At 44.6% G+C, this 26152-nt stretch overlaps 1 protein-coding gene across 6 annotated transcripts; it reads left to right on the top strand.

Moving 5' to 3' along the window:
* On the top strand, positions 1-26152 carry LOC146188600 (uncharacterized). 6 transcript variants are annotated; one of them, XM_084603147.1, is made up of 4 exons: positions 1-259; positions 14151-14186; positions 18103-18154; positions 25948-26152. In XM_084603147.1, exons 1-4 carry the CDS (start codon positions 216-218, stop codon positions 26131-26133), a joined length of 318 nt encoding a protein of 105 aa, XP_084459273.1. In that variant the 5' UTR covers positions 1-215; the 3' UTR covers positions 26134-26152. The 6 variants fall into 6 exon arrangements, 3 of the variants coding, with proteins under 3 accessions (XP_084459273.1, XP_084459274.1, XP_084459275.1); XM_084603148.1 differs by lacking the exon at positions 14151-14186 and having other exon boundaries at positions 6-259; XR_014707238.1 differs by lacking the exons at positions 1-259; positions 14151-14186 and adding an exon at positions 335-370.

The raw sequence follows: 26152 nt of genomic DNA, 5'->3' as shown, positions 1-26152 counted from the left end.
CAAGTGGCGACGTGTGGAAAAACAGAGTAACTTCGATCTGTTTGTTCGTTCTGATGCATCGGCGTTGATAGATGTGAGTAATGAAACGTTATCTTCATGGTCAAACGTTCTAGCTGTTTCAACGAACTGGCTCAAAGGTTAGGTGCCTTAATTATCGTGGTCACTACGCTTTGTCGGCCATTAGCTTATGTTTTATTATTGGTATCAACTGAAGCATGTTGATTTTACTTCTTCTACTGACCGTTGCGGCTGTTGTGAAGTGAGTATAATGCTTTGTCGATGGTTAAAATATTCTCGCACATTTTTCTGCACGAAATAGCTTTTGTAGAATGTTGTAAAAGAAGCACCAACATTTGACTTCATTGACTTGGTACGTGTTTGTACATTATGCATAATAACATTTTCTGTTCAATATATTATAACGTGGTGGTGCCAATGTCGTACAGAACAAATGAAGGGATTAGCGTTGCGAAGAAAGAACTCTATGGGGCTGTCTTTCGCCCGCAAAGGAATAAAGCAATATGGAGTTATCAGTGGCAGCAAGCATGCCCGGCGGTCGTCGATTTACGAATGCCGGTTTCAAATGGAAGCGCTTAATTTAAAGTCACGCAGAAACATCTAGACAAACAGCCAAGAGTTTTCGAAAAACTCCGAAACCTTACGGAAACACTTGTGCTCGTCCGTGATCATCGCACCCTAATCTGGGCGCTTCTCTCACTGCAGAGAAAGGAATAGAGGTGTGTTTCGCGATATCGGGTATTGACAAATATCAGAAAATCAGTCTGTGCTCCACAATCACTGTGGCCATGTCGCATGCCTGTAGCTCTTGAAAAGCAACAAACATTTCAATAGTTTGCGGCAGTAAGCCCCTTTAAAAAGTCATCATCTCTATGATTCCAGAACAAACACAGAAAGTTAAACAGAAACCTTAGAAAAGAAAATATCCAAGGCCTTTACCGCGCGTACTATGGTTTCAGCCGCACAACGTGGAAGGTTTCCGGACGCACTGGACACCGCTGGCGAGTGGTCGTACCATCGGGGATGACCACGTAATCAAGCAGTCGGATGCGTCGGAGGGCTCTGTATGGGCCGATGTACCGACGAAAGAGATTTTCACTTATTCCGCAAGGGTGGATTGGCGTCGAAATCTGAACTTGGTCTCCTGGCCTGTACTCCGCGTCACGTCGTCGCAAGTTGTATCGTCGGGCATCTCATCTTTGCTGGTCTTTAACGCGTAGCCGGGCGAGTCGTCCAGCTTCCTGTGCACGCTGCAATTATGTTCGCAACCACTTTGTTGTGACGCTCTGTAAGTGCAATGGTAAGGGGATGGTATGCAACTGCACATTAGGCCGTATACGTGAGCGCTGATGTGGTCCAGATGATCGCTGGGCGCACCTTCTCGGTCGTCAAGTAACTGGCCTCGACTTTTGAGAGGGACCTGCTGGTATACCGGACGACTTTCTCCTGCCCGGCGCTCTTTTGATCGAGAATGGCGCCTAGGCGCACACTGTTTGCATCGGTGTGAATTTCAGTCTCGGCACTTTCATCCGAAATACGTTGAAGTGGCGCTCGGAGAAAAAGAAAGAAGTGAAATGGGCTAGAATAGGCGGCGATTGGAGACGGAGAGGCAACTCGGTAAAAGCAGCTTCTTGCTCGTGACTCCAAACAAAAGGGGTGTCTCCCCGGGTGAGCCGATTCATTTCTTCCTTTTTCTCCGAGTGCCACTTCAACGGATGGATGGATGGATGGAATATAGGAGCCTCCCCTTTGAAACGGGGTGGTAGCAGTGGCTATCGTGCTCATTTTTCTCCCTATATCTTAATTACTATCTTATTATTAATATCTTAATTATTATTATATCTTAATTAACGTCTTTCGCTCCGAGCGCCCCCTGGCAACATTTAAAATGATAGTTTACGATATAATTTTACCCTCTAAATTGTAATTATAGACGAAATTCTCTTCTTCTTCCTCGTTACTCTTGTACACACTGTTTTAATATATGTTATTTTCATGCTCCACCTTTCACACCAACACTGAGCATTTTTAAGGCTAAATTCAGAACGACCCTATCCTCAGGGTTTGAAATCTTGCAGTAGAATAGGCAATTATCTGCAAATAAACGTACTGTATTTTTTGTCGAGTCCTTCAGTTATGTCACTGATGTAACATAACAGGAGAGGGCTTAGCCCGGAGCCCTGTGGTACGCCAGTTGTCACACACAATATCCCTGATCTTACACCATTCACGTCCACATTTTGTTTCCTGTTAGCAAGATATGGTTTTATCCATGTGATAATAATATTATGAACGCCAGAATTCATTTTGTTAAGATATGTGAAAGTGAAACGCGGTCAAAGGGTTACGACAGGTTCAAACTTCTAGATTCTGTTTAGTTACGTTCGTCTACAGCTTTCGCAAAATCATGCAATGTTTCTAAGAGTTGTGTAGCTGTAGACAGACACCTTCGAAAGCCATGCTTATTCGGTTTAAAAAAATGGGCCTTCGTAATCATCAAATATATTCTAAAGTTTTACTACATGTGCCGGTTATTGATATTGGCAGTTAATTCTCAACCCTGTGTAATCACTAGATTTATGAATCGGCGCATCTCTAACCATCAACCAATCATACCGCAAAGTATAATGTTCGACTGATGCTTTAAATATAATTATTAAGTATTTAGGACCTATTACACATACCGTCTCCAAAATTATTTGGGGATACCGCCTGGGCCGGAAATTGTTTCCGGATCAATGATAAAAAGAAGCGATAGGATTCATTCTGCGGATAACATATGTCATGCATGGTGGGAAGCGTGGAATTGTTTGGCCTTCTTAAGTTTTGAGCCAAAATACAGAGTGAAAAAAAGAATGTTGTACCTATCAGCATTCTCTGAGCAATTGCAATAACATCTTCAGAGTCAACAATTTAGTTAGTGTTAATCGGTCGATGAAGCAAGATGACGCCAAAATTTATGTAGGGAATCTTTCATAAACCCAGCTAATGTTTGGAAGCAATGCTCTTCTTTTGCAGTTGCAATTTTTCTTTTATATATTTGAAAGTTGCGATATATCAGACTGGTTTCGTATCTTGTTTCGTCTGCGTTTTAGCTGTCCCTTAAAATGAATAATTTCTGACCTAACACACGGGTTCTGTTTGCTTTTTTTGCCGTTTTTTGTCGTTCAGAAATAAAATTCTCCTATCAGTATTGTATAATAGGTTTAAAGTGATTCCATAGCTCGTTTACTTCAGTCGCACCCGTCAATATTAAACAATTACATTTTTAAATAATATAAAATGCTCTAATCATCAGCGCAACAAATAGCAAAAGTAGGGATTGTCGCTTGTTCTTCGCATGAAGTGCCGCATTCGCACACAGCAAAACAAGTTTATGGTTACTCAGACCTTTATGGACAAAAAATTTATATTCACCAATGTTACTGTTCACGAAGACCAGGTCTAACAAGAATGTTGAGGTTTACCAGTCCTTGTTACTTCTTGTACTAACTGTGTAAGATTCTTGCTGAACGTAATTTTAATTGGGGATTTGCAGTGGTGCCTATTTCCAGTATATTCATTGTATACTCTATAGGTTGAAATCTCAAACAATAATTAGTCGTGCGTTTTAGGTGACGCTGCTAAAGAGACAAATCATGTATTGATTCTAGGAACACAACTGAAGCATTCGGTGGCCTGCAAACTGCTCCGATAATGAAGCGTGCACCACACAACTTAGGTTCGCACCATATAGTCTCGTTGTCGGTGCTGTCGTCTAATGGCACTAACTCGACATTTACCTTAAGATGATGCCGACGCCTCGACATCGTGTATCTCGATTTCTGCGAATAATTTTATATTTAGGTGGAAATATTTCGCAATTACTTATCTCTGGTTGTAACCACGTTTCAGTTAAAAATACAATGTCAGGTTTGATATAAAAAAGAGGGTGTTCTAATTACAGCGTTTTATGCACTATACTGCATGCGTTGCCATTTACCAGGGTAAAATCACGAGTGTTGTTCGGGCTTTGTCGTTCGGAATGGCAGTCGTCGCATCCTTTTTTTCTAATTTTATTCTACGCGAACTATGGTCATTCCAAGTATACGTTACCTTGTCGGTGACAATCGTATCGTGTACTAGCCATAATGTTCACTCCCCTGTCATTTTCATGCTTTGCGCCTTAGCTGTTGTCTTCCTTTTTGTAAAGTAACCGAAGAAAAGTCGTAAAGAGACCGATAAGTTGATACTCTTGAGTTGCTTGAATGTTTTCATAATTTATTTTTTTTTTGTTTCTAGTTACAAACCTCAATATCGGTTGCGAGCAGCTGTCACGCTTTCAGCGTAGACTGCGTATTCTTTCCACTGTTTCCACTTTTGCACCATGTTTGTGTTCAAATACATCACTGAACACGTTTTTCCTGATTTCATCACTGGTTTCTTGATCATTTTTGGCTATTCCAAAAATTTCAATTTGAACGGGAAAACGTACCCCGTTCACATTTGTCCGTACGTGTACAGCCTGTTTCACAAGTTTACAGCCCCGAGAGGTTGCTTTTACGCCGTATATTATGACTCTGTAATAATCGTGAAGTCCTAGGCATTGGAGAGGGTAGGACGAAAAATCTTCTTGCTTTCAGCACGTATGGAAACTTGGGAATGCATTACGAGCCACATAGTATCGCTCAGAAGTAGACGCTCTGGGCTGTAAACTTTTGATAAAGGCTGTACGTGTTTCAGTTATACTGGCAGGCTTTCGTTCATACTGGTCTTCCCCTTTTGAAGCCCCCGTACTCTTAATTTCTCTATCGCAACCTTGTAGGTAATATTGTAAGTTTCGTGGAGTGCTTAGAAAGCATGCTTAATATTATTTCGTCCATTTTTGCATGCTGCCTCCCGACCGCATCCCTTCTCACAGTTGTATTCAAGGCAATCAGAGAATAGGCTTGCGCACAAAAGAGAAACGAAGAACAAACAATCTGTGCTCATACACGCAAGAAACCAAACCTTAAAGCCCTGTGAGTTTAAAAGGCAACAATACATGTTAAAATTGTCTCTGTGGGCGAACCCAACATTTCAGGGCGGTCGTCAAGCATGTTATATGGGTGCGCCTAACATGAATAATTTTCAGATATTCGACGCCCAATAAAATATCTTATAAGTACCGGTTTGATGCGGGGATGGTAGCCTGGTACGAGTTACCATTCTTCAAAATTTGCCATCATTATCAAAGTTGTTTAGATATCACCAGTGTAATACACGCTGTATAGTTGTCTCAAATTGACCGATGTGGATGTACAGATACGTAATTAGTCTAGAGGTAATACATTACGTCGACATATATTTTTCTGTAACGAGAGACAATGTTTGACATTTACCCGTGAGCTGTTTTATTCAGTTGATTTTCATGCTCACGATGGTTTGGGAACAGACAGACGCGACCTTTCAAATGAAAGCTTTAGCGCCCCAGTGAGGAAAAAGCCATTAGCGCAGTTATCATTTTCTCGACCTCAAACTTCAGCTGTTCGTCGGCAGCAGTGCGAATCCAAAGTGCGCATGCAGAAAGCAAGAGATGCGGCTTATGTAAGGGAATATTGGCTGCTATATGATGACCTCATCCAGTTCCTGTACAGCCGTGATTATACATTCTTCGTCGCATTCACGCACCTGTAGAGCTCCACGTGACTTCATTCCGACTCTATTGGCAGCCAGGGCACGCCACACGAATCATCTGACAGAAAGAACAAGAGAGCGTCTACGGTGTTGTTTTACGTCGGAATGTGGGAAAGCCGCGCTATAGCTGCATGGCTGGATGGTGTGACAAGCGTGTACGTTGTCCGACGAGGGAGCGGTGCAGCTGGAAGGGGTGGAATGATTCGAACCTCAAGCGGACGGCTGATCGGGGCTAAGGTGTTGCCTCTTCCTCACATTCACCTTTAGGCCCTGACACTTACTGTGCGTGTGGCAGGATCCCCCACATTTCTTACGCCTGGAAAAAGTGCGTGATGTTTTAAAGAAGCGTGTGCGTTCTTGGAGTGGGTCTGGATTACACCGGCAGCCTAACAGCAACTAGGGAAACCCGGTACGAAGCATCCCTGAGGACTTGAGTCGAGTATTGTGTGCTGGCGAACGAGCTTTCTGAGCGGATTTCATCGTTTGAGTACTTGCACAAGCGCTGGACCGGAGGCCATCTGGCGTTGAAGGAGCAATGCGAAGAGGTTCCTGTACCGTTCGTGGTGGTGTCCACTGTTTCGCATCATAGCTCCTGAGCAGACTTATATTTCTATACCGAGGTTCTGTATGACTCGCTTTACGAAATTGTAATGTGTCGACTGGTAGCTCACAATTTTAATAACATGGCTTGTTTGCCATCAAGCGCGCGTTTCATCAAAAGCAGAGCAAGCATCTGTTACTGGATTCAGATTTCCTGCGGCAGCTAACACGAGGACTTCACGCCAGAGTACCCTAGGCAAAAATCAATAAAGGTTTTGGCACCAGTACATCTATCGTTCACCTCCGTTACGTTCATTCTGGCGCGGTAAGCTTCTATAGGCGAGTCATTACTCATTGACATCGAACAGATTGCTGCCATATGGCTACAAAGAGAACCAACGTCGCTTTCTTAGAGAGAAAAATTCGTCCTTCCCCGGGGATCCAACAGGGGACCATGGTCTTTCCGAAGAAGTCGCTCTCCTAACTGAGCTAACCAGATCGGTAAAGATATGAGACGGTAGGGCGTGAGCAAACTGATCAATAACTCGTATTGGAAGCGGCGTTGGTCGAATATTTAGGAGAATCCTTGAAGGCGGAGTAGATATCAAATAAGAGAGTAAAACACTGTGAAATCAAAGCAATTCCGTGCCTACGAAGGAAAACTGTAAAGCTTTCTAAGAAACTTTATTTGTAAAGAAAACTTCGTCCTGCTCCGAGGATCGAACACGGATTCACTGCCTGTCTTAAGCAGTCTGCTTATAAACGTCTAAAGGTTTCTGCACAATGCATCTGCAAAAGGGATGCTGGATTGTGGTTGTTAGGAGTTGATAGACATATATCGCCATTTTCTTGGTAGGGAAGAACATATGCATTGTTCCTTTTGTATGGTAAAGCGAAAACCTTTGGCACGGACGAATTAGAAATATGCATCCTGAAATTCTAATATTGTCAGTTGATAACTGCCTTTTTGTGAAATACTGCTGATACTGCTTCTTTGTACCAACTGTAAGCGCGTACAATATTTTAACGAGAGGTATGCACAATAAACATTCTCCAAATTGCTGAAAAGAATCATCTTTGACAAGAAGCTTGAATGCCAAACATTTTTCGGTAACCTCAGTACATATTTCAGCCAAACATGGGTTGTCAATAGGATGGAATAGGGTGCAGAACCTACCTGAATATGATGCCACCTACTGCTGACTCGACAAGGACCCAAACGCAAAGGTTCAGCGATATTTACAAAACCTTCTCACTGATATCTTCAGTTTCATCTTTCAGTCCCACAGAGCACGCTCCCTCAAGATTATGTGCACTAAAGGTACCGCCTCAGGTCTGTGTGGCCTGCCCAAGGTGCATAAGACTGGTATTCCGACGCGACCCATTGTTGACTACACTAGTTCCCAGCTCCACAGCTTATCTCGTTATCTTCATCGCATCTTCTCCCCTCTTGTCTGTTGTGGCTCGACACACGTGCGAAATAGCGAATATCACTCCTCTGTATTAGATGTTACTTCAAGTTTACCGCAGGGCACCATACACGGAGCAGTTTATTTATTTTCATAAACGATATAATAAACACCACCACACTTGTATTTAACATCAGTTACGCTGACGACGCAAGCCTACTGATTTCGCAAATAATAAATTCCAAAAGAAAATCAGTAGACTCAAAAAGACAGTTTACAACCTGATGTTGCCAAAATAAAAGCCATATTATATACTCATGTACAATACGTTATAAGTATAGCCTCCTCCCCTCGCAATGCTAGATGAAGCCTCTCTGCGTGTGCCCCATTGGCAGACAATTCTACCCGCATCCGATGAAACAAGTCGTTTTGAGCATTGAGGTCTTGACAGCAGAGCAAGACCACCTTCCAGTTCTCTATGCTTCTATCGGGATTAAGAGAAATAGATGGCTTGGACTAGCATGTCCAGACCATCTGGAAAGTGTCAGCCCTCTCCCCACAGTAGTGACATGCGCCATCAAAGGATGTGCTAAAATGTTTAGGCACCGCCAGGCCCAGTAAAGTACTGGTGAAATTTTGATGAGGAGGCATCTCATCAACACGATCCAGTCCCTTACAATGGGCAGGGTAGCGCCGGTGCTTCTCCTTGGAAATATCAGTGTTGTCTTTCAATGTAAGTCCAGATTGCCCGATTGGGAGTCGGCTCCAAAGACAGGGATTTGGCCCGGGAAGAGAGAGCGCGGGCTGACTGATCGGCCTATTTATTTCCCTTCAGTACCTGGTGACCGGGGACTCAAATGCATTATGCGGAGTTGGGTCTATGTATCGATACCTAAAGTTAAAGCTCAGCTACTTTGGTCATCTGATGAGAAGAGAGGAGTCGCTGGAGAAAGATTTGATGTTGGGAAAGGTTGAGGGTCGCCGGAGAAGGGTTAGGCAGCGAACGCGATGGTTAGATGACATCCTCGAGGCACTGTAGATGAAGTTGTGTGATGTTAGGAAGATAGTGAGAGACCGGGAAGCATGGCGTGACATGGTCCATAGGGTCACGAAGAGTCGGACACGACTGAACTGAACTGATCGATACCTACATTGCAGTATGCGCCAGGCAAGCGGTGGAGTCCAGTCCAGGCAATAGTTCCGACAGGCCCCTCGCGAGTCAGTGATTATGTGTTTCAACCGGGGATACTGAGAGCGAATGCGATGGCAATCTCTTCCACATGTGTTTTGCTGTAGGCATTGAAAGTTAGCCCGTTAACTGTGTTTGTGTTGTGTACAACTGTAGCGATATATCCCCGGCGGCGTCCACGTAGTACACGTGTCGGTGACCATAGTATCGCTCTAACGTTTTTGCGCGTCCATGGCGACCACCACTATGGTGTGCTTGGGACATATTGCGGAAAGGAATAGGACCCGAAGAGCGCGTCTGCAGGGTTCTGGCACTCTCTCGCTTTCCTCAATAAGGTATTCGTGTTTGACATATAGTCGGTCTAAGAGGGGCGACCGAACATAATATGCACAAGACGTGCCAGCTCGAGCCTCTCCTTTCATATGGGAGGGTGATATCACAATCGTCCTGCCACAAAAATTGCATTATCTTTGTCCCTAGACAACGTAGGTACGTTCATGGCTCGGTTAAAGAAGGCTTTATATATTGGCTGATTGCTTGCGCTATCGCGTCATCACGAAGGTAGGAGTGAGAACAATAAGGTGGCGTAGTGGCAGGCTTCGGACCACGGCGCGAAAGAGGAGTTCGTCTCATCGCTCTTTAGGGGTCAAAAGTACCCTCTATTTCATAAATAAATCTGAAATCATAGAATAAACTACTCTGTGCTAAAAGCATGAACAATTTCAAAAAGCCGAACCTGATCGCAGCCATGCTGTTAGCTCTCGCGTAGCTCCAGGTTTAATCACAAGATAAACCACAGCTGATTTTTTTTACCAGTGTCGGTGCGTGAAAGCCTGTGGCATTGGCCGATGCGGTGCTTTCTACCTATTCCCGCAGGGTTTTGTGCATCCCTATTTGAAGAATTTTCACCGTGGGCGTTTAGTTGGTGTGAGAGCATATTTGTAAGCTGTGCATGAGTATATTCAGCCGCTCAGTCATGTGGGTGTGCGGTAGAAGTATGGGATAGAATAGGTGATTCGGCAGAGGCAAAATGCCTTATGAGGCGACGTATGTATGCCTCCTTCATGCCACCATGCTGATTGGATATACGCTTAGTGAGTGAAGCGATATTGAGAATCGCAGTGTGGGTCAACTTTATGGTCTCGGTGTAGGAGCCGTTGTCTGAAATATAAAGCCTAGAATTCTGATTTTATTATCCCTGCGGATAGGGGCTTCGTTTAGTATGGCCCGTATGTTAAGCGTCCGTTTTTTGAAGCCCACGATTAAGTGTTCTGATTTATCTGCCGAACAGCTGAGATCAATCCTGCTGGCATGCGTAGCAACAGCGTCAGCGGCCAGCTGTAACTTGGACTTGATTTCGCCATGGTTACCGGTACGTAGTCAGATGGTGATGTCATCCGCGTACAAGGAGTGATTTACCGGTGGATGTTTGGCAAGATTACGCACTAACTAGATAATACAAATGTTGAAACAAAACGGGGACAAAACTGCTGCCAGGGATATTAATTTGCTTCCTAGCGTGAGGAGTTAGGTGTTTTCTCTGTCTAATTGTAAGGAGACAGACTGTTGCTCAGAAAAGCAACAACATAATCATGCGTTCCAAAGCCGACATTTAGGTCGGTTACTGATTGCAGAATTGAGGTTTGAGCAACGGTGTCAAAAGCCTTTGTCAAGTGCAATGCAAGTATAGGTGTTTTCTGTGTCTAATTGTAAGCAGACAGACTGTCGCTCAGAAAAGCAACAACATAATCATGCGTTCCAAAGCCGACATTTAGGTCGGTTACTGATTGCAGAATTGAGGTGTGAGCAACGGTGTCAAAAGCCTTTGTCAAGTTCAATGCAAGATAGCTCTGGTTGTGTGTGGAAAAACGGGATATAGCACATCTTTCTGAAGCTGCAACATCAGTCGTGAGTCGAGAGTCCTCTATGAAATCCAGCATGGCTGGTGAGAGAATTTGTTATTTCTCTATATAGCGGTTAAGATGATTTAGAACTATAGAACTGCTCAGGCCACTCTACGATTTTTTGTGTTTATCTATCTTAGAACCATAGGCTCCATGCATTTTCCGGCGCATGAGGTTTGAGAGCTGGATATCATCTCCTTAAGGTTTCAAGGCTTTTTAGGCCTGTGATGAAAGTTACTTTAGCAGCATTTCCCAGGCAGTCTCACTTTCTCCAAAAGGTGGTTCATGTAACTAGTTAGAGCGGCTAATAATTTTGAGTCTCAATTGCAAGCGATTTGCTAGTAATTCCTTCTAAAAGTGGGGCGAATGTAGTGCGAGGCTGTCCCAACGCAGCCCACACGTCCGTCTCTGCGATGGTAGCATGCGATTCTGAATTGGTGGTTCCTTTGCAGGTCGGTAAATGACCCCTTGCCTCTACTTACTTGTGCAGGCATCTTACCTGTGCTCTCATATGGGGCTGAAACCTGAAAGCTAACAAAGAGGGTTCTAATTAAGTTGAGGACAACCCAGAGGGTTATAGATTAAGAAAATAGTAGGGGTAACATTAAGAGATAGGAAGCTCACAGAGTGGGTCAGAGAAATAACTCAAGTTACTGACATTCTAGTGAAAATCAAGAAGAAATGGACATGGGCCGGACGTGTAGTGCAAAGAGAGGATAACCGATGGTCGTTTATAGTAACAAACTGGATTCCAAGGGAAGGAAAGCGTAGCAGGGGGCGGCAGAAAGTTAGGTGGGCGGATGAGGTTAAGAAGTTGGCAGGGATCGAGTGGATGCAGCGAGCTCAGAACCGGGTTAATTGGAGAATTATGGGAGAGGCCTTCGCCCTGCAGTGGGTATAGTCAAGCTGCTGCTGATGATGGTAAAAGGTCCCCTTTTTAGGTCGATAAAGTATATGGCTTTAACAGCTACTTCAAGGTCTTCCCTTTTCTTCTCTACCTCGTGCAGGAGTTTGCTGGTTTGTTTGTTACTTTTCGAGCTAGAGGAGCACTTATTTAGTATATGGCGTAGGAGAGACCACGCGTTCTCATGCGTAGAGTGCCATCTAGTCGGTTGCATAACAGATTCGACTGATGCGACGAAAGCTCGACAGGGTGTTATTATTAAAGGGAAAGCCTTACTTGGATGTGTTTGTGAAAACGCGTGTGCGAACATCGAAGCTGAATATGAAATCTGAGACGATGTATTATTAAGATGTCTGGCAGTCATTAATTTGTGTGTAAGGACGAGTGGTATATAAATGTCGCGTCATGTGTGTCATTATAGTTTAGTCATGAGTCAATCAGAAAGGCGATCTATTGTACATAACTATATCGCCCATTACATCTTTAAGACATTCAAAGTCATGACCAGGACTAGTGTGTTTCTAATGATTGTTGAAAGTTTTATTCACGACGCTCAAAATGTCTTCGTTCTGACAGTCTAAAGCGCAAAGTGTGTACATTTAGAAGTGCGTAGTCTTATTTGTCAAAATGTAGCAAGGTGAGGGCTTGGGTTAGTGGATAAGCGTTATGTTCAATAGCGGAGCAAAAACACGAGTGCAATGGCGTTCGGCAAAGTTATAAAAGAGGAGGTCTTTCTCACAGTTCGGTGGCAGCAACATTTTCTCCTCTTGCAGAAGCCAGGCTTGAAGAAACGCAGCCGACATCCAAGCTTGTTTCTTGACCTCATGATTGGCTGGAAGATTAAGAACGCCTTCGAATCAATGCGAGTAGGCTCACCATTCAAGTACAAATGGATTCCGCTACTCTGTACCTGCAACTTTAAAAGAAGCCAGCATATGCGAGCGTTCATTCGACTTTATGCCGCCATTGCAACCGCTTGTCTTCCGCAGAATGTTTTATAAGGAAGCAGCTTAGAAAAAGGGCAGTTTCTTACATAGTCAGTATGCCATCTGCTACGTGGTCATAGCGGACTGAGCAGCTCTGATTCCTTCCCGCTATCAGTATTATCGTGAGATGCATTGGTTTCTTCTCCAGCCAAGCTTTTGAAAGTGATGTCATGGCGCTTTTTGGAGCTCGTCAGTAATCAGCTGGTTAGCTAGGACGTGTATGCAACAGCGAAAGCATGAGAAAACTGCTTGGCTTTCTCAGAAAGCAATAAGACTGGCATGTGTGCCTGCAAAGCGCGTGTAGCAGGCAGCGTCAGCATCTTGTGAAGAGGCGGTGCGCGTATTTTATTCCATTTATTTTTATCGCCCTAAATATTCCTTTGGAGGTAACATAAAGGACGCGATTACATATCATAGTTGAAAACACAATTTTCAAAAGTGAGGAGGAATATTCGTCACAAACGTCGATAAGCAGATAAAGGAAGCAATGACGTTAGAAAGGCCACTCCAGTCAATTGTTGTTTGAGGAAATAATGACCCATCTAACGTAGCAGTTTTAGTGAGGGGTCGAGCAACGTGAAATAAATGCGCAGTGAGGTGATATATGCGTGAAAATGGTGTTAGGTACTTGTGATAATAGACTCAGTGGGAAATATCTTATAGAACTAGCAGAGGCTAGCTGTGCCATGAGCGAGTGCTTAGGTATAAAAGTTCGGATTCAAGTTTTAATGCTGTTACATTCTTATTGGAGGAATAGTTAGAATGAATTTATCTTACGTCACGATTTTGAAAAGCTGAGAGGGCATTATATATACTTCTTTGATATTGATGCCAGATAGCAGATAAAAATTCTAGCGTAGACCTAATGAATGGAAAGAAAGTTGCATTTGTTGACATTTGTTGACGTTTAACCTCATGATCCATTTTCTCACCAGCGATGAACCTGAGAAAGATCGTTTTGAAGAGGCTCCTTGATGCGTTGTGTTAGTCACTGGGCAATACATGACACAATTATCTACAAACATGCGAGCGCTACACGTTAGTTTTAAAAGAAAATTGTTAATATAGATCAGAAACAGCAGTGGGCTAACGGATCGAGTCTTGTGGGATGCCTGATGTTACAGCCAGGGTGGCAAAATTTTGCCTTTTAACGAAATGAAACTGGGAGCGTTTTGTTAGAAATGCCCTAATCTGTGCAAGGGCGTTATAATTTACATTTAGCGGCTCCGTCTTTGGTAACAGACGTTCATGAGAATGAGAGACGGGGCCAAAGTCTTTCGCAAAATCTAAGAAAATGGCATCAATTCGGAGATAATGGTCGAGACTGTTATGCAAATCATGAAGAAAAAGGGCGAGCTGGGACCCATACTGTAAAGGATGAAAAAAGTTGTTATCATCCAGATGGTTCATAATATGAAAGTAAACATGTTCCATGGTTTTGCAGAGGATGCTGGTTTGAGAAATGGGGCCGTAGTTAAAGGAAGATTCTTCGTCACCTGATTTATGTGCTTGAACAACCTTCCCCACTTTCCATTTATCCTGTAGGCTTCCTGTAGCAAGCGATTGCGTGAACAAAGACAGGTATTTAACACTCATGTACTTTGTAAGTTGTGATGTATGGATGCGAGAGTTGGACTGTGAAAAAGGCTGACCGCCGAAGAATTGACGCGTTTGAATTGTGGTGCTGGCGAAGACTCTTAAGAGTTCCATGGACTGCCAGAAGATCAAATCAGTCGATATTGTCGACCATAAACCCTGACTGCTCATTGGAGGGTCAAATTCTAAAGTTAAAGCTCAGCTACTTTGGTCATCTGATGAGAAGAGAGGAGTCGCTGGAGAAAGATTTGATGTTGGGAAAGGTTGAGGGTCGCCGGAGAAGGGGTAGGCAGCGAACGCGATGGTTAGATGGCATTCTCGAGGCATTGCAGATGAAGCTATGTGATGTTAAGAAGATAGTGAGAGACCGGAAAGCGTGGCGTGACATGGTCCATAGGGTCACGAAGAGTCGGACACGACTGAACGCCTGAACTGAACTGAACTGAACTTTGTAAGTTGGGTATAAATAAACTTCTGGAATCTGTACTTAGTACAAGATATAAAATGTTTTAAGAGCCGCGGGCAACACGTTTTGGCTGGCACACCAATTTGTGTAGGTTAAAGTATGAATAAACATCCCCAGATTGTCTAGATTTGGAACCACTCGTCAGGAATGTTTCGTTTTTCCAGCATGGTCCAGGTAATTGAAATCTCCGAAAGAATAATTTCCGCATTTACGTAAGGCTGATCAGTACGCTATCAAGTTCGTGAGAAAACTGTGGACTTCTTGGAGGTTGGTAAAATACGCCTGGCAAAAACATTTTTGGTGTGGCGCGACAGGTGGCTATAGTATTTTTAGTCTTGAATTTATGTTAATACGGGAGCGTGGTAACTGTAAATCAATCGCAACAAGGACGCCTCGACCTCATGGACCTGTACGATCGCTGCAGAAAATATTCAAATTAGGCAGTTACAACAACACGTCACTGGAAATGACATCATCCATAAGCCACGTTTCCGTTAGGATTAGTACGCTGCTCCGGGACGATGGCACACCACTTTATAAAACAGCATGTTTCGGAAGAAAACTTCGTATGTTCGTATGAGTAACTCAAACAGATTTTATCGATCAGGAGTGCGCGGTGGCCTACGGCACTTTGGAATAGTTCAGCGGCCTCACCGTTATAACAAACAATCTTATTTTGTCATCGCATTACAGGAAGGCCCATCCTATAATAAGACAAGCACGAGAAGATGGGCATTCGGCGACCGTCCTCAATCTGCCTAATTTGCTCTCTACAAGCATCGCTGACGACTTTTGCCGGCTTCTTATAGTATCGCACTACTTTTCGTTTGTCTGCGTATTTGTTCATCGCTGGTGTAATGTCTCACAATAGTTCTAATAACCAAATAATCTAGTGTTCTACTCTTAGTGTCCGAGAGAAAATTCCTCATAGCTTTTGGTGGGGCACAACGACATGTTCCCGAATAGTTTGTTGCGAGACTGTCTGATCCGTTTGCGCGAAGTGATTTAGTTACCTGTCGCGCGTTTTATGGGTCCCGCTGGGAGCCAGCAGACAATTTTCACGTATACTGGAAGTGTTTCCCTGACATCCTAGCTTCAGGGAATTGCAGCCTGACATCGGAGAAGTCAGCGTTGCAGGAATACTTCCAAAGTTCACCATAACGCACCACCCACTCTGTCTGCGATTTCCAAAAAACGATGTTTTAAATGTTAATATAAGCCGTTTGCTTTGATCGAAGGAAATATATTTTTGTAGATTGTTCAAAAGCACTTGTTCTACACATTGAGCATTGTTATCAGTAGCCTTACGCCCCCAACTCCTTTCTGTAGCCCTTAAGGAACGTTGACAGCAATCATTCACTGATCCTGTACTGTTTTGCTAGGTCTTTCTTGTTACGGCCACTAACGGCATCCCTGTCAATGTTCAACTAAAACACCGTTATTTAAAACCTCGGGTCACGGGTGAACTGCACTCGCCTGCATGTTCCTGCACTGGTTACACTCATCGCACCAATCGGCACGAAACACATCTCCAAATGCGTTGAACGAAGAGAAGATGCTCAAAATAGCTAAAAGCACGCATCTTGAACTCTGGTGAAGAATGTACGATAAAGAATGCTCAAGCATAGGGCCTAAGTCCGAATAAATACAATCAGAAGGAAATTGCCTCAAGCGCTCGCTGAATATTGCCATTTTGTAAGCTCCGTATTGCAACCACCGGCTTATGCGCCGTAGTTATATGTATGCTGTCTATGTTTCCTTCCGCTTCATACAGCTTACTACTTAGCGCCACCGCTGAACGGGAGCGAGCTCGTTGTCTTTTGCGCTCTCAGCTACGCTTATCGCTAAGCTACTCCATCGGCAGTCATGGAAATGATCTGTCTTTCGGCCTAGCGATTTTTTTCTTTTCTTTGGTGGCGGTTGCCACGGCTACTGCGGAGTTTGGATTTTCCAGAGGGGTCTTCGCTGTACTGTCGACCTACGCAAGTAAGTTGCCGCAGTGGAGAAAATGACAGCGCTGCTACGTGTGTTAATTATAAATCAGCAAAATAGCCGCTGGGGAGCACAATTCCTTCTTTGTAAGGCCAATCGGTCTTCGCTGCTACTAGTCTTGGTTCTAGATGAGTTCACAGTAAATATGAACTGGGCCTGAATTCGTCAGACACCTAGAGACCCTCTGTTACACAATGCATTTGTTCTATACAGATGTTTGACTTCATTTCTCTCCTAGTTTGTTGAAAATATGAATGGAACCACACATTTTCTGCGCCTTTGCATGAAATACCGCGTGCCTCCAACTTCGGCAATGTTAGCACAGAATACCACATGATGCTGGAAGTAGCGGCATATAGGAAGGCCTCAATTGATGTTAATTGTCAAGACTCTAAGCACCACGTATTCACCAGCTAAATGTACAAAAACTGTTTTGTGTTTTTAAATCGTTTTATTTTCTATGACCTAGAGGCCGATATTTTTTTTAAAAGCAAACACCTCTCCCTCAGGTTTTTAGTAGCGATAGAAGAGAAAAGAAACTATTAGAAACAGATGACAGCTGCATGTCATGTCTGTTAAGTTGCCTGAACATTATTTTGCGCCACATCACGTTTCAACAAAACTGCATCAACTAGACTATGCCAAGATTCCACCCAGTCTGCCCTAACAACGTAAGAAGCGGTTTTAGTGCTGAATTAAAACGAAGTGGTTGGAAGGATTGACGCCAAGAAACCGCACATACAATTTTCTGCTTGTTAGGTTCGGTGAAACCCAATACAAAACCTCCGCAAAGCAGAATATTGCATATTCACCATTTCATGTCAGTTTGTCGGAAACTACACAGGGCTTGCAAATGTGGTCTGTTCTCATATATCGTACCGTGTGCGATAGTTTTCCTGTTTGATAAAAATTTTACAGGCTAAGAATACTTGCAAAACTAAAATACTGAACAATTATGAAAAAAAATTGAGACCTGGATCTGTTCTTCTAGTCTTTTCGTTTCAATGATTTTACAATGTTGCGTTAATTCCCTCCAGCAGTTAACGAAGTATTTAAAACAGTTCAGCAAATTTAATTTTTTTACGATGGGTAATTCAGAACTACGGAGTGTTCTAATTGTCTTTCGCGGTTTCTTCTCCTTTTTACTGCAAGACAAATTGTGCCGTACAGTTGAGCACTTGTAAAGATAGCTTTACTCTCTTACCTAAGAAAGCTGCATTTTAGAATACCTACTTGTTAGTGAATCCAACACACATTTATGGCATGAGCTCAAGTTCGAACACCACTACATTTGATAATTTTGCTCTGCACTAGCTTAGTATTCAACTGATATGTAAATAAATTGAGGATTTCTATTGTCCGTATAAGCCATTGATTTGTACGTATACTGACCTGAACAATTATTTTCAAGTTTCTCTTCATACTTGCGCTCCTCTATTTTAGGGCTGGTACCTTAAATGTTTTCATGGCTTTACATCAACGGTGCCTAAAAGTGGTAAGCTGCACATTTATTATCTGCAATTGAACCAAGAAAAACGAATGTTATGGTATTGTGCAATAAATACATAAAGAACTTCTTTAAACTAGGCGACTGAAATCACTACGCTGGGCGTTATTTGTTTTGCAACGTTTGTGCAAGCAGCATTAGTAAGGCAAAGTTGAAAAGCATTCTTTATAATTCGGTAAGATCGAAATATTTTAATGCATGACAATTTGACGGTAGCCTTGTCAAATGGTCATATATATTATATAAAGAGGTCTATATATATTATCACTACATTGGTAGCCAATTCTGTCTTCATATTTCACTACCAAAATGAGGTGCCACTGAGAAGTGGCATACTTCGTTTTGACGCTTTCTGTTTAGACTATTTTACTATTACTTTTGGTGCGTCGTCTAATGAAGCCAAACAAAGCTGCGCATTCCATGTCTTCTCCGAAATTTTTTTTCTCACAGCAAAAATGTATTTGTAGCAAATTCTTTACCTGCTACGAAGATGCCATCAGACGGATCCTCATTAATTGCTGCACGCTTCTGGTAAAGCTGGGTGCCATCGTCATCAACGGTGCCATCTTCATCAGGGATGAATGCGGTCTTCTCGCAATCTCTTACGTCGACTTCAATTACCAATATCCACTCTTTAGATCCATCGATGAGAAGTACCTTGCATTACAGAGCCGGTCGAGAGTGTCATCGATGAGAGGAAGAGGGTAAACATCTTTCTTGGCTATGCTGTTTAGACGGCGCTAATCGGCGCAGAAGCGAAGTGTCCCGTCTTCTTCACCGAACGACTGGTGCCTCCCAGGGGCTCTTTGATGGCTGAATAACGTGGTCACAGAGCATTTCATCGACTTGCTCGTGGATGGCTTGACGTTCTCGCGGCGATACGCTGTAGGCTCTTTGGCACAGAGGTGGAGTGGGTTCGTCCCTTATAATACGGTGCTTGGCGAGTGGTGTTTGTCGTAGCTTCGACGATGACGAGACGCACTCACTGTAGCTTCGGAGAAGACTGCGAATTTGATCTTTTCTGCTGTGGGTTAATGCCGGGTTGATGTCATATGTAGGCTGACGAAATTGGTCAGGTGTGTATTCCATGGGTTGGCCGTGGAGGGCGGATACATCTCGGAGGTCCGCTAATTCGTCGAGAAAAGCGATCATCGTTTCCTTGTTGAGATGCTGGTATTCTTAAGTGAAGTTTATTACCAGCACCTGAGCCTGTCCTCTCCAGAATTTTGCGATGCCTCTTGCGACGCCGATACCTTGTTCCAAGAGCAATTGGATATTTCCTTGGACAATGCCTTCTGCGGTTTCGATGTCTGCGCTACCCACGCAGACTACAAGGCTTGATCGCAGACTACAAGGTCAATTCCGCATCGAGGACGTTTAGAGCGACGTGTTGCGTTGAAGTTGTCGTAGCAGGTATGGCTTTGTCTGCAGAGAGCTCGATAAGCTTAGATCGCAGGTCGATGATAGCCGTATATTCACTTAGGAACTCCATACCTAAAATCACATCGCGGGAACACTGCTGTAGGACAATGAAACTGGTAGGTTAGGTACGTCCATTTACTGTAAACCTTGCTATGCATCGCCCCGACGTCGTAGTAAGATTACCACCAGCGGTGCGGATTAGCGGGCCGTCCCAAGTGGTCGTCACTTTCTTGAGCTAGGCGACGAACGCTCCACTGATAAGAAGTAGTCAGCTCCGGTGTCCACTAAGGCGGTAACCATGCTGCCGTCGACAGCAACCTCAAAGTCGCTTGTTCGAGTCCTCGCATTACACGTTGGCTTCGGTTTTCAATCTCTGCTAAGTCTCGTGCTGAGGTTGCGGCTGGGGCACATTATCGTAACGTCGTTAGGAGGCGATGTCAACTTGAAGTCTGGTTGTGATCTGGTCGACGTTGTCGTCTTGTGGATCCGCGATTTAATGGCTGCGTCGTCACTCATCGTCGGTGATGGAGGATATTTGTGTTTTCACCGTGAAGCAACCTTACCTCCAAAGGTTGCCCTATTTAGTTTCCCCTGCGTGGGCTTGGGGACATTCAGCGCACACTCTCATCGTAGTTACGGCCTGGCGACGCAAAGCGGGCCCTGTACGGTGATGGGGACCTGAACCGACGGCTTGATGGCGCAATTTGACCGCTTCGCAGATAGTTGTCAATTTCTTACGGTCGTTCACCTGGGCGTAGTCGTGGAGCGCCGACTGCGAATCCGCGCCGACTGATTCATCGTTCCGTGTAATGGCATCGAATGTGGCCAGCCTCACTGCAGTGGAAGCATAATGGCTTGTTGTTAGCAGTCTTCCAGGAGTCGCACTTCCTGGGGCTTCGAAGAGGCCCATCCAGTCCTCCACATCCTCAGTGGGAAGTCCTTGGAAAATGGGGGGCTCCCGGGGCTGCACCAAGGCAACTAGTGCTGTTGACTGGACCATTTTCACAGTTGATGCCTTCCGGTGTCGAACGGGGTCAGGCAGCAGACCGTATTCGGGTTGTAGCCCTTGAAGTCAGTGGCTGGCTCGGTGACCTGTTGGCTGGTCCCCCAGGGCGACATGAACAAGGCTGGGGTCTTCGCTTGAAGGATGAAGGGCAGCACCTCCATCCGATGTCACGTGGTGATGACAAGGTCGATGACACAAATGAAGAGTCGGTGACTGCACTGAAGAAACTCTTTATTCGGCTGACTTGCGCCCGGAAAAGAACTAAGCAACTCGGCGGCGGCGATAGCAACAAACGTGCGCGTCGATTGTCGAAAAAAGAATGGCCGTCGCATTCATCAACGCTCAATTCAAAGTATGCTCAGAACGATCTAGATAACGTCAAAACGCGCTAGAATCACAATAATAAGGCCGCAACACAAATGAAGAGTCGGTGACTGCACTGAAGAAAGTCTTTATTCGGCTGACCTGCGCCCGGAAAAGAACTAAGCTACTCGGCGGCGGCGATAGCAACAAACGTGCGCGTCGATTGTCGAAAAAAAAAATGGCCGTCGCATTCATCAACGCTCAATTCAAAGTATGCTCAGAACGATCTAGATAACGTCGCAACGCGCTAGAATCACAATAATAAGGCCGCAATTCCAGCGGCTGTCAAACAGGAACAGATAAGGTTTAAACAATTCGCGACAATATGCACGTTTTCTTCTAATAAGCAATTTATAGTGTGTGCAAATGTGGTGTCGCATTCTTTCTTGTCTCTTCTTTGCGCCCCTCGACCCACAGGCCGTCATTTCAAACAGGCCGTCATTTCATTTCACGCTACATTATTATTCGTGCATAGGAGCATGAACGCACGGTAAAATATGAGGAGTGTAACATGAATTTGAACGACATCGCCCAATATGCAATACCACTCGCGGCTGAATGAAATCAAGATTATTATCCGGGGCAGCAGTACCAAGGAGCATCAAATAAGGGAAAGATGTTTGATGAAGAACGCGTAAAATTGCGTCAGCAATTCGTTTCTACTCTTATGCAATAGCGAAAGTGCATTGTTGCAATCTGTTTTTTTAGGGTATTATGGATGCACCCACAACCAGCCTTGTTGTGGGTGCATCCGCCGGGCATACGCTGACGTGTGCTATATTGAGAGGTGTTAATTAGTGTTTAAACTAGTTTGGTAGTTTGTGCTTGTCCTCGCATGTCTATTTCTTCGTGCCGTCGTTATTGCGCATAGCCTATCATGGGTATTACAAAATACATTCCAAGCAGCCCGACAAGTCCTGCTGAATTTTAGTATTGCCGGGTGCCTCTCGGAAACGAGGAAAAAGAGGTCGAAGCTGTGTGCAGTCTGTGAAACTAATCCGTTCAGTGATTGCCACCTTCTACTCGTTACATTTTCTTGCGTAGGGGCTGGGTACCTCCCTCAAGGGCAGCCGAGAGTGACTACGGATTTGACACCGGTCCACCGCAGCACCAGCCGCCGCCTCCGAGGTCAGTCGCCAGAGTACGGGCCTTTGTCCTGGACACCTCTGACCACCATGCATAGATCGAACACGACCATTATGGCTAACAGAGAGAGCCCACTCCAGTTTGTCGTGCTCCAGTGTCGAACGCTACTGCCCTTCTATGGCGAGTCTTATGACGACGCTGAGGAATGGATGGGCCAATTTGAACGGGTCGCCAACTACAACGGCTGGGATGAGCAAAGGAAGCTGCATAATGTGTACTTTTCTCTCGAAGATTCGGCGCGGACGTAGTTCCTGAACCACCAAAAGACGCTACCATCGTGGGACCTCTTTCGTCGCCAGCTGTTGGAGACATACACCACCATCAACCGATGGGAGCGTGCGGAGTCGGCACTGCAATCTCGATGCCAAGCCCCGAACGAAAGTGTTCGAATGTACTACGAGGACAGGCGGGCTGATTTAAATATGACTGAGGAGAAGAAAGTGCGGCACCTAATGCGCGGGATGAAACAAGAACTATTTGATGGGTTTGTGCGCAATCCACCTGGCACAGCATCAGATTTTCTAGGAGGCCTTCACAATGGAACAAACACCTCAACACAGGGCACAGTACTATAACCGTGATTTGTCCTCCATGTCACCGGCCGTCTATGCTTCCGGCTTCACCGGTTCTGGTGACGCCTTAAGGGAGCTTGTTCGATCCCTGGTGAGAGATGAGCTGATACACCTTCAGCTACAGGGTCTAACATCGTCATCGAGGTTTCAGTCACTCGCGGAGGTCGTTCGTTAGGAAGTTAGAGAATTCTTCCCGGAGCCGCCATAGCCTGCTGTGCAGCCACCGCCACCGAACACTACATGTGAAGATGCCGAGATTGCCAGCGGCGGAAGACACCCCCGCTAAAGCCAGCAGAGCTTCTTCACCCGATACCTCCGCCAACAGCCCCTTTCCAGCAAGTGGGTGTGGATCGTCTTGGCCCTTTCCCAACGTCCGCATCAGGGAGGGAACATATGGATAGTAGTGGCGACGGACTAGTTAACGCGATATGCCAAGACAGTTACTTTCCCATGCAACTGCTGTGGAACGAGTCCAGTTTTTTCTCAACTTCATCGCACTGCGCCACAGTGCCCCATCGGTTAATATTACTGACCACGGTACAGTCTATAGGGCCGAACTAATGCAGGTTCTCTTCAGTCTTACCCGCAAAAGTCATCGTAGGACTACTGCTTACCATCCGCAAACAAATAGGCTGACTGAACGCCTGAATAGAAGACTTGCAGACATCATTTCTATGTACGTGGACGTTGAACATCGCACGTGGGATGAAGCCCTTTCGTATGCAACTTCTGCATGCAATATGGCTTCACAGGAGACGACAAGTCTTGTGCCATTCCAGCTAGTCTACGGTCGTCCCGTCATCATAAGTTTGGACGCTATGCCACGGCGACGATGCCACCAACGTCTATGCGGACGTCGGTATTTTTCGGCAGCAGGCAGAAGAAGCGCGCCAACTAGCATGGCGCCGTATTCAGCGTCAACAACACCGCGATGCCAGTCGGTACAACCTCCGACACAGAGGCGTTCACTATGAACCTGGCGATCTTGTATGGGTGTGGACACCAGTGCGCCGTCAAGGAATCTCCGAGAAGCTACTTCGCCGTTACTTTGGGCCATACGAGGTCATTCGGCGTCTTAGTAATGTGACCTACGAAGTTGTTCCTCAGGGTCAAGGACCCTAAATACGGCGGCGCTTAAGTGCTGAAGCTGTTCACGTAGGGCTGATGAAACCATATCATGAGAGGAAGTGATCTTTTGTTCGTGCGCAGTTTTTTGTTCCCGGCTTCTCCTGTATGCCGAGGATACTCCCAACGTTGAGTGGCCGCTTTCGAAGAGGGGGTAATGCTGTGTGCCTCTCGGAACCGAGGATAAAGAGGACGAAGCTGAGTGCAGTGTATGAAGCTGATCCGTTCAGGGATTGCTGCCTTCTACTCGTTACATTATTGACACATTTGACTTCTTCCAGTAAGTCGAATTCTACAATACCCTCAGTTGGTATAGAAATCTTAATTTTTTATTTGCATATTTGTCATACCTTGTAGGGGCCGGAGGATCTCATCTGTCGACGCGTAACAGAGCGGAAGTGTCACAGCTTTGACAATCGTTGAACGAGAACATTGATCTCGTTTTACGAGCGAATGCCTGCACTCCTTTTCCCTACGATGCAATATAACTGGGGTTTACGTTCAGAGTATTAAGTGTTGTTGCATGCAATACGTGCTCTCAATCACTTTGTTAGCCAAACAAAAATATCAAAGGGACAGACCAGGCGCGAGAAAACACACACACGAGCCCTTGTGTGTGTTCTTTCTTGTCCCTCGGTTGTCCCTGCGCAATTTGGTCTTGACATGTGTTACCAACAAGCCCGAACTGCCACCTTAATTGATTTCCTTTGTTACCGGACATCTCCGCGGAACCCTATGGGCCTTTTATATTTCAGCACAGGCAAAATATCTGTGCCGATGACATTTACCACACTTGTGAGTATGAACGAAATCCCATCAGCATCGTCTTCATTACAATAATTATAACACCCGAGGCAACTGTTAGAGGAGTAATTCACGAGCATATAGAGTGAATTCCATTGCTTATTTCTACTGTTGGCACCTAACGCAGTCAACTGTCTATTACTGCTGTTATCTTGTCTGCAGTTATCTTTATATTACTGCTGTATACTATCCTAAGCAACTAGATGCTATTTATTTTTTTTTTCGTGTTCATTTTGTTCGTCCTGAATCATAAATCCTAGTTCATATTTTGGTTCGCTGCAGAACTTCGACAGCTCTGTGAATGACCTCATCTTGCTTTCCACATATCATCACGAATTCCTTCAGGCGATTGTATGAAGGCGTTTACGTTTTGTCTAAAATTAACGGACCGGATTTACGGAAGGCATCCTCATGCTCCCAACCATTCAATAGTTTGTTCTTCGGCCATGATATTTTGAGACAACTCGTTAATTTTAGCACAAATTGCTGACTAACCATGGGTCAAAACGACTAGTTGTGGAAAAAACGTTTATATAATGTCTGTGTAGGGGAAGTGGGACACCTTTTCGCTGCGATTCTAGTGCTTCGCTGCATTCCAATAACCTAGCCATTCTATGTACTGACTGTTCGTACAGGTTACGTTACATATTGCAAACAATGCAGGTATGTGCGGATTATCAAAAATGCTTCATAAGACTACTTTCCACGTTCCTCTCCTTAACTCTGAATAGAATAGTGGGAACTCCAATAGGTGTTCGTAATATTACTGCCATATAAATGAAACGAGTAGCAGGCATCGAAATCCTTAGACAACAAGTACACTAACAAAGCAAAAAACTGTGCCAGCCATAAATATTATTTTACGAGTTATCTAGAATTGTGCAGGAAGCAAAATAAAGCTTAGCCGTGCCCATCGTGGAGTGTAAATGGCGAAGCCGCCCAGGCCGATGCGTCTGTAAGGGCAGTGGCGTAGGATGTGGCCGGCCTCACCGCAGTGGAAGCATAGTGGTCGCTTATTAGGCGCCCTCGAAGCATCGCATTTCCTGGGGCTTTTCAGATCGTAAATAGGCTTGGCGAGCGGGATCCAAGGGGCTCAAGAGCGACAGTGAAAGTGAAAAAAATTATTTTAACGGTTGTATAAAAAATTGTAAAATGATTATTGCCGGTTAAAATGTCGGCAAATATAAGCATTGCCAATTACGGTTAGGAAAGTCTGTTATTTATTTATTCTAGTTTGATGTTGTTTATTAAATTATCTAGATGACTTTTAAAATCAAAATATGTCTACTTGCTCAGTACTATATTTGCTCAACTAATGGCTTTTCCGTTTTTGCCCCTGGCAGTGCTATCCATATGGGCTGGCACCGCAATGCCGACCCCGTTGTGCCTGCTATCCAGAATATGGTAGACCCCATGTAGGAATGTGCTTTGACCCTTCGGTACCGCGCCCTCAGGGCTACAGTCCATCTGTGGGGACAAGTTCAAATGGCCAAGTTGGGCATAGTGCTTACGCAGCCCATCAACATTGAATAAATGTGTTTAATAAAA

The sequence above is a fragment of the Amblyomma maculatum genome, chromosome 5 (genome assembly GCF_055883805.1).
Source record: "Amblyomma maculatum isolate TAMU_Amacu chromosome 5, ASM5588380v1, whole genome shotgun sequence".
Classification (NCBI taxonomy): Eukaryota; Metazoa; Arthropoda; class Arachnida; order Ixodida; family Ixodidae; genus Amblyomma; species Amblyomma maculatum.
The sequence above is the reverse complement of the archived record's forward strand: the minus strand, read 5'-3'. Positions and strand labels throughout refer to the sequence as shown.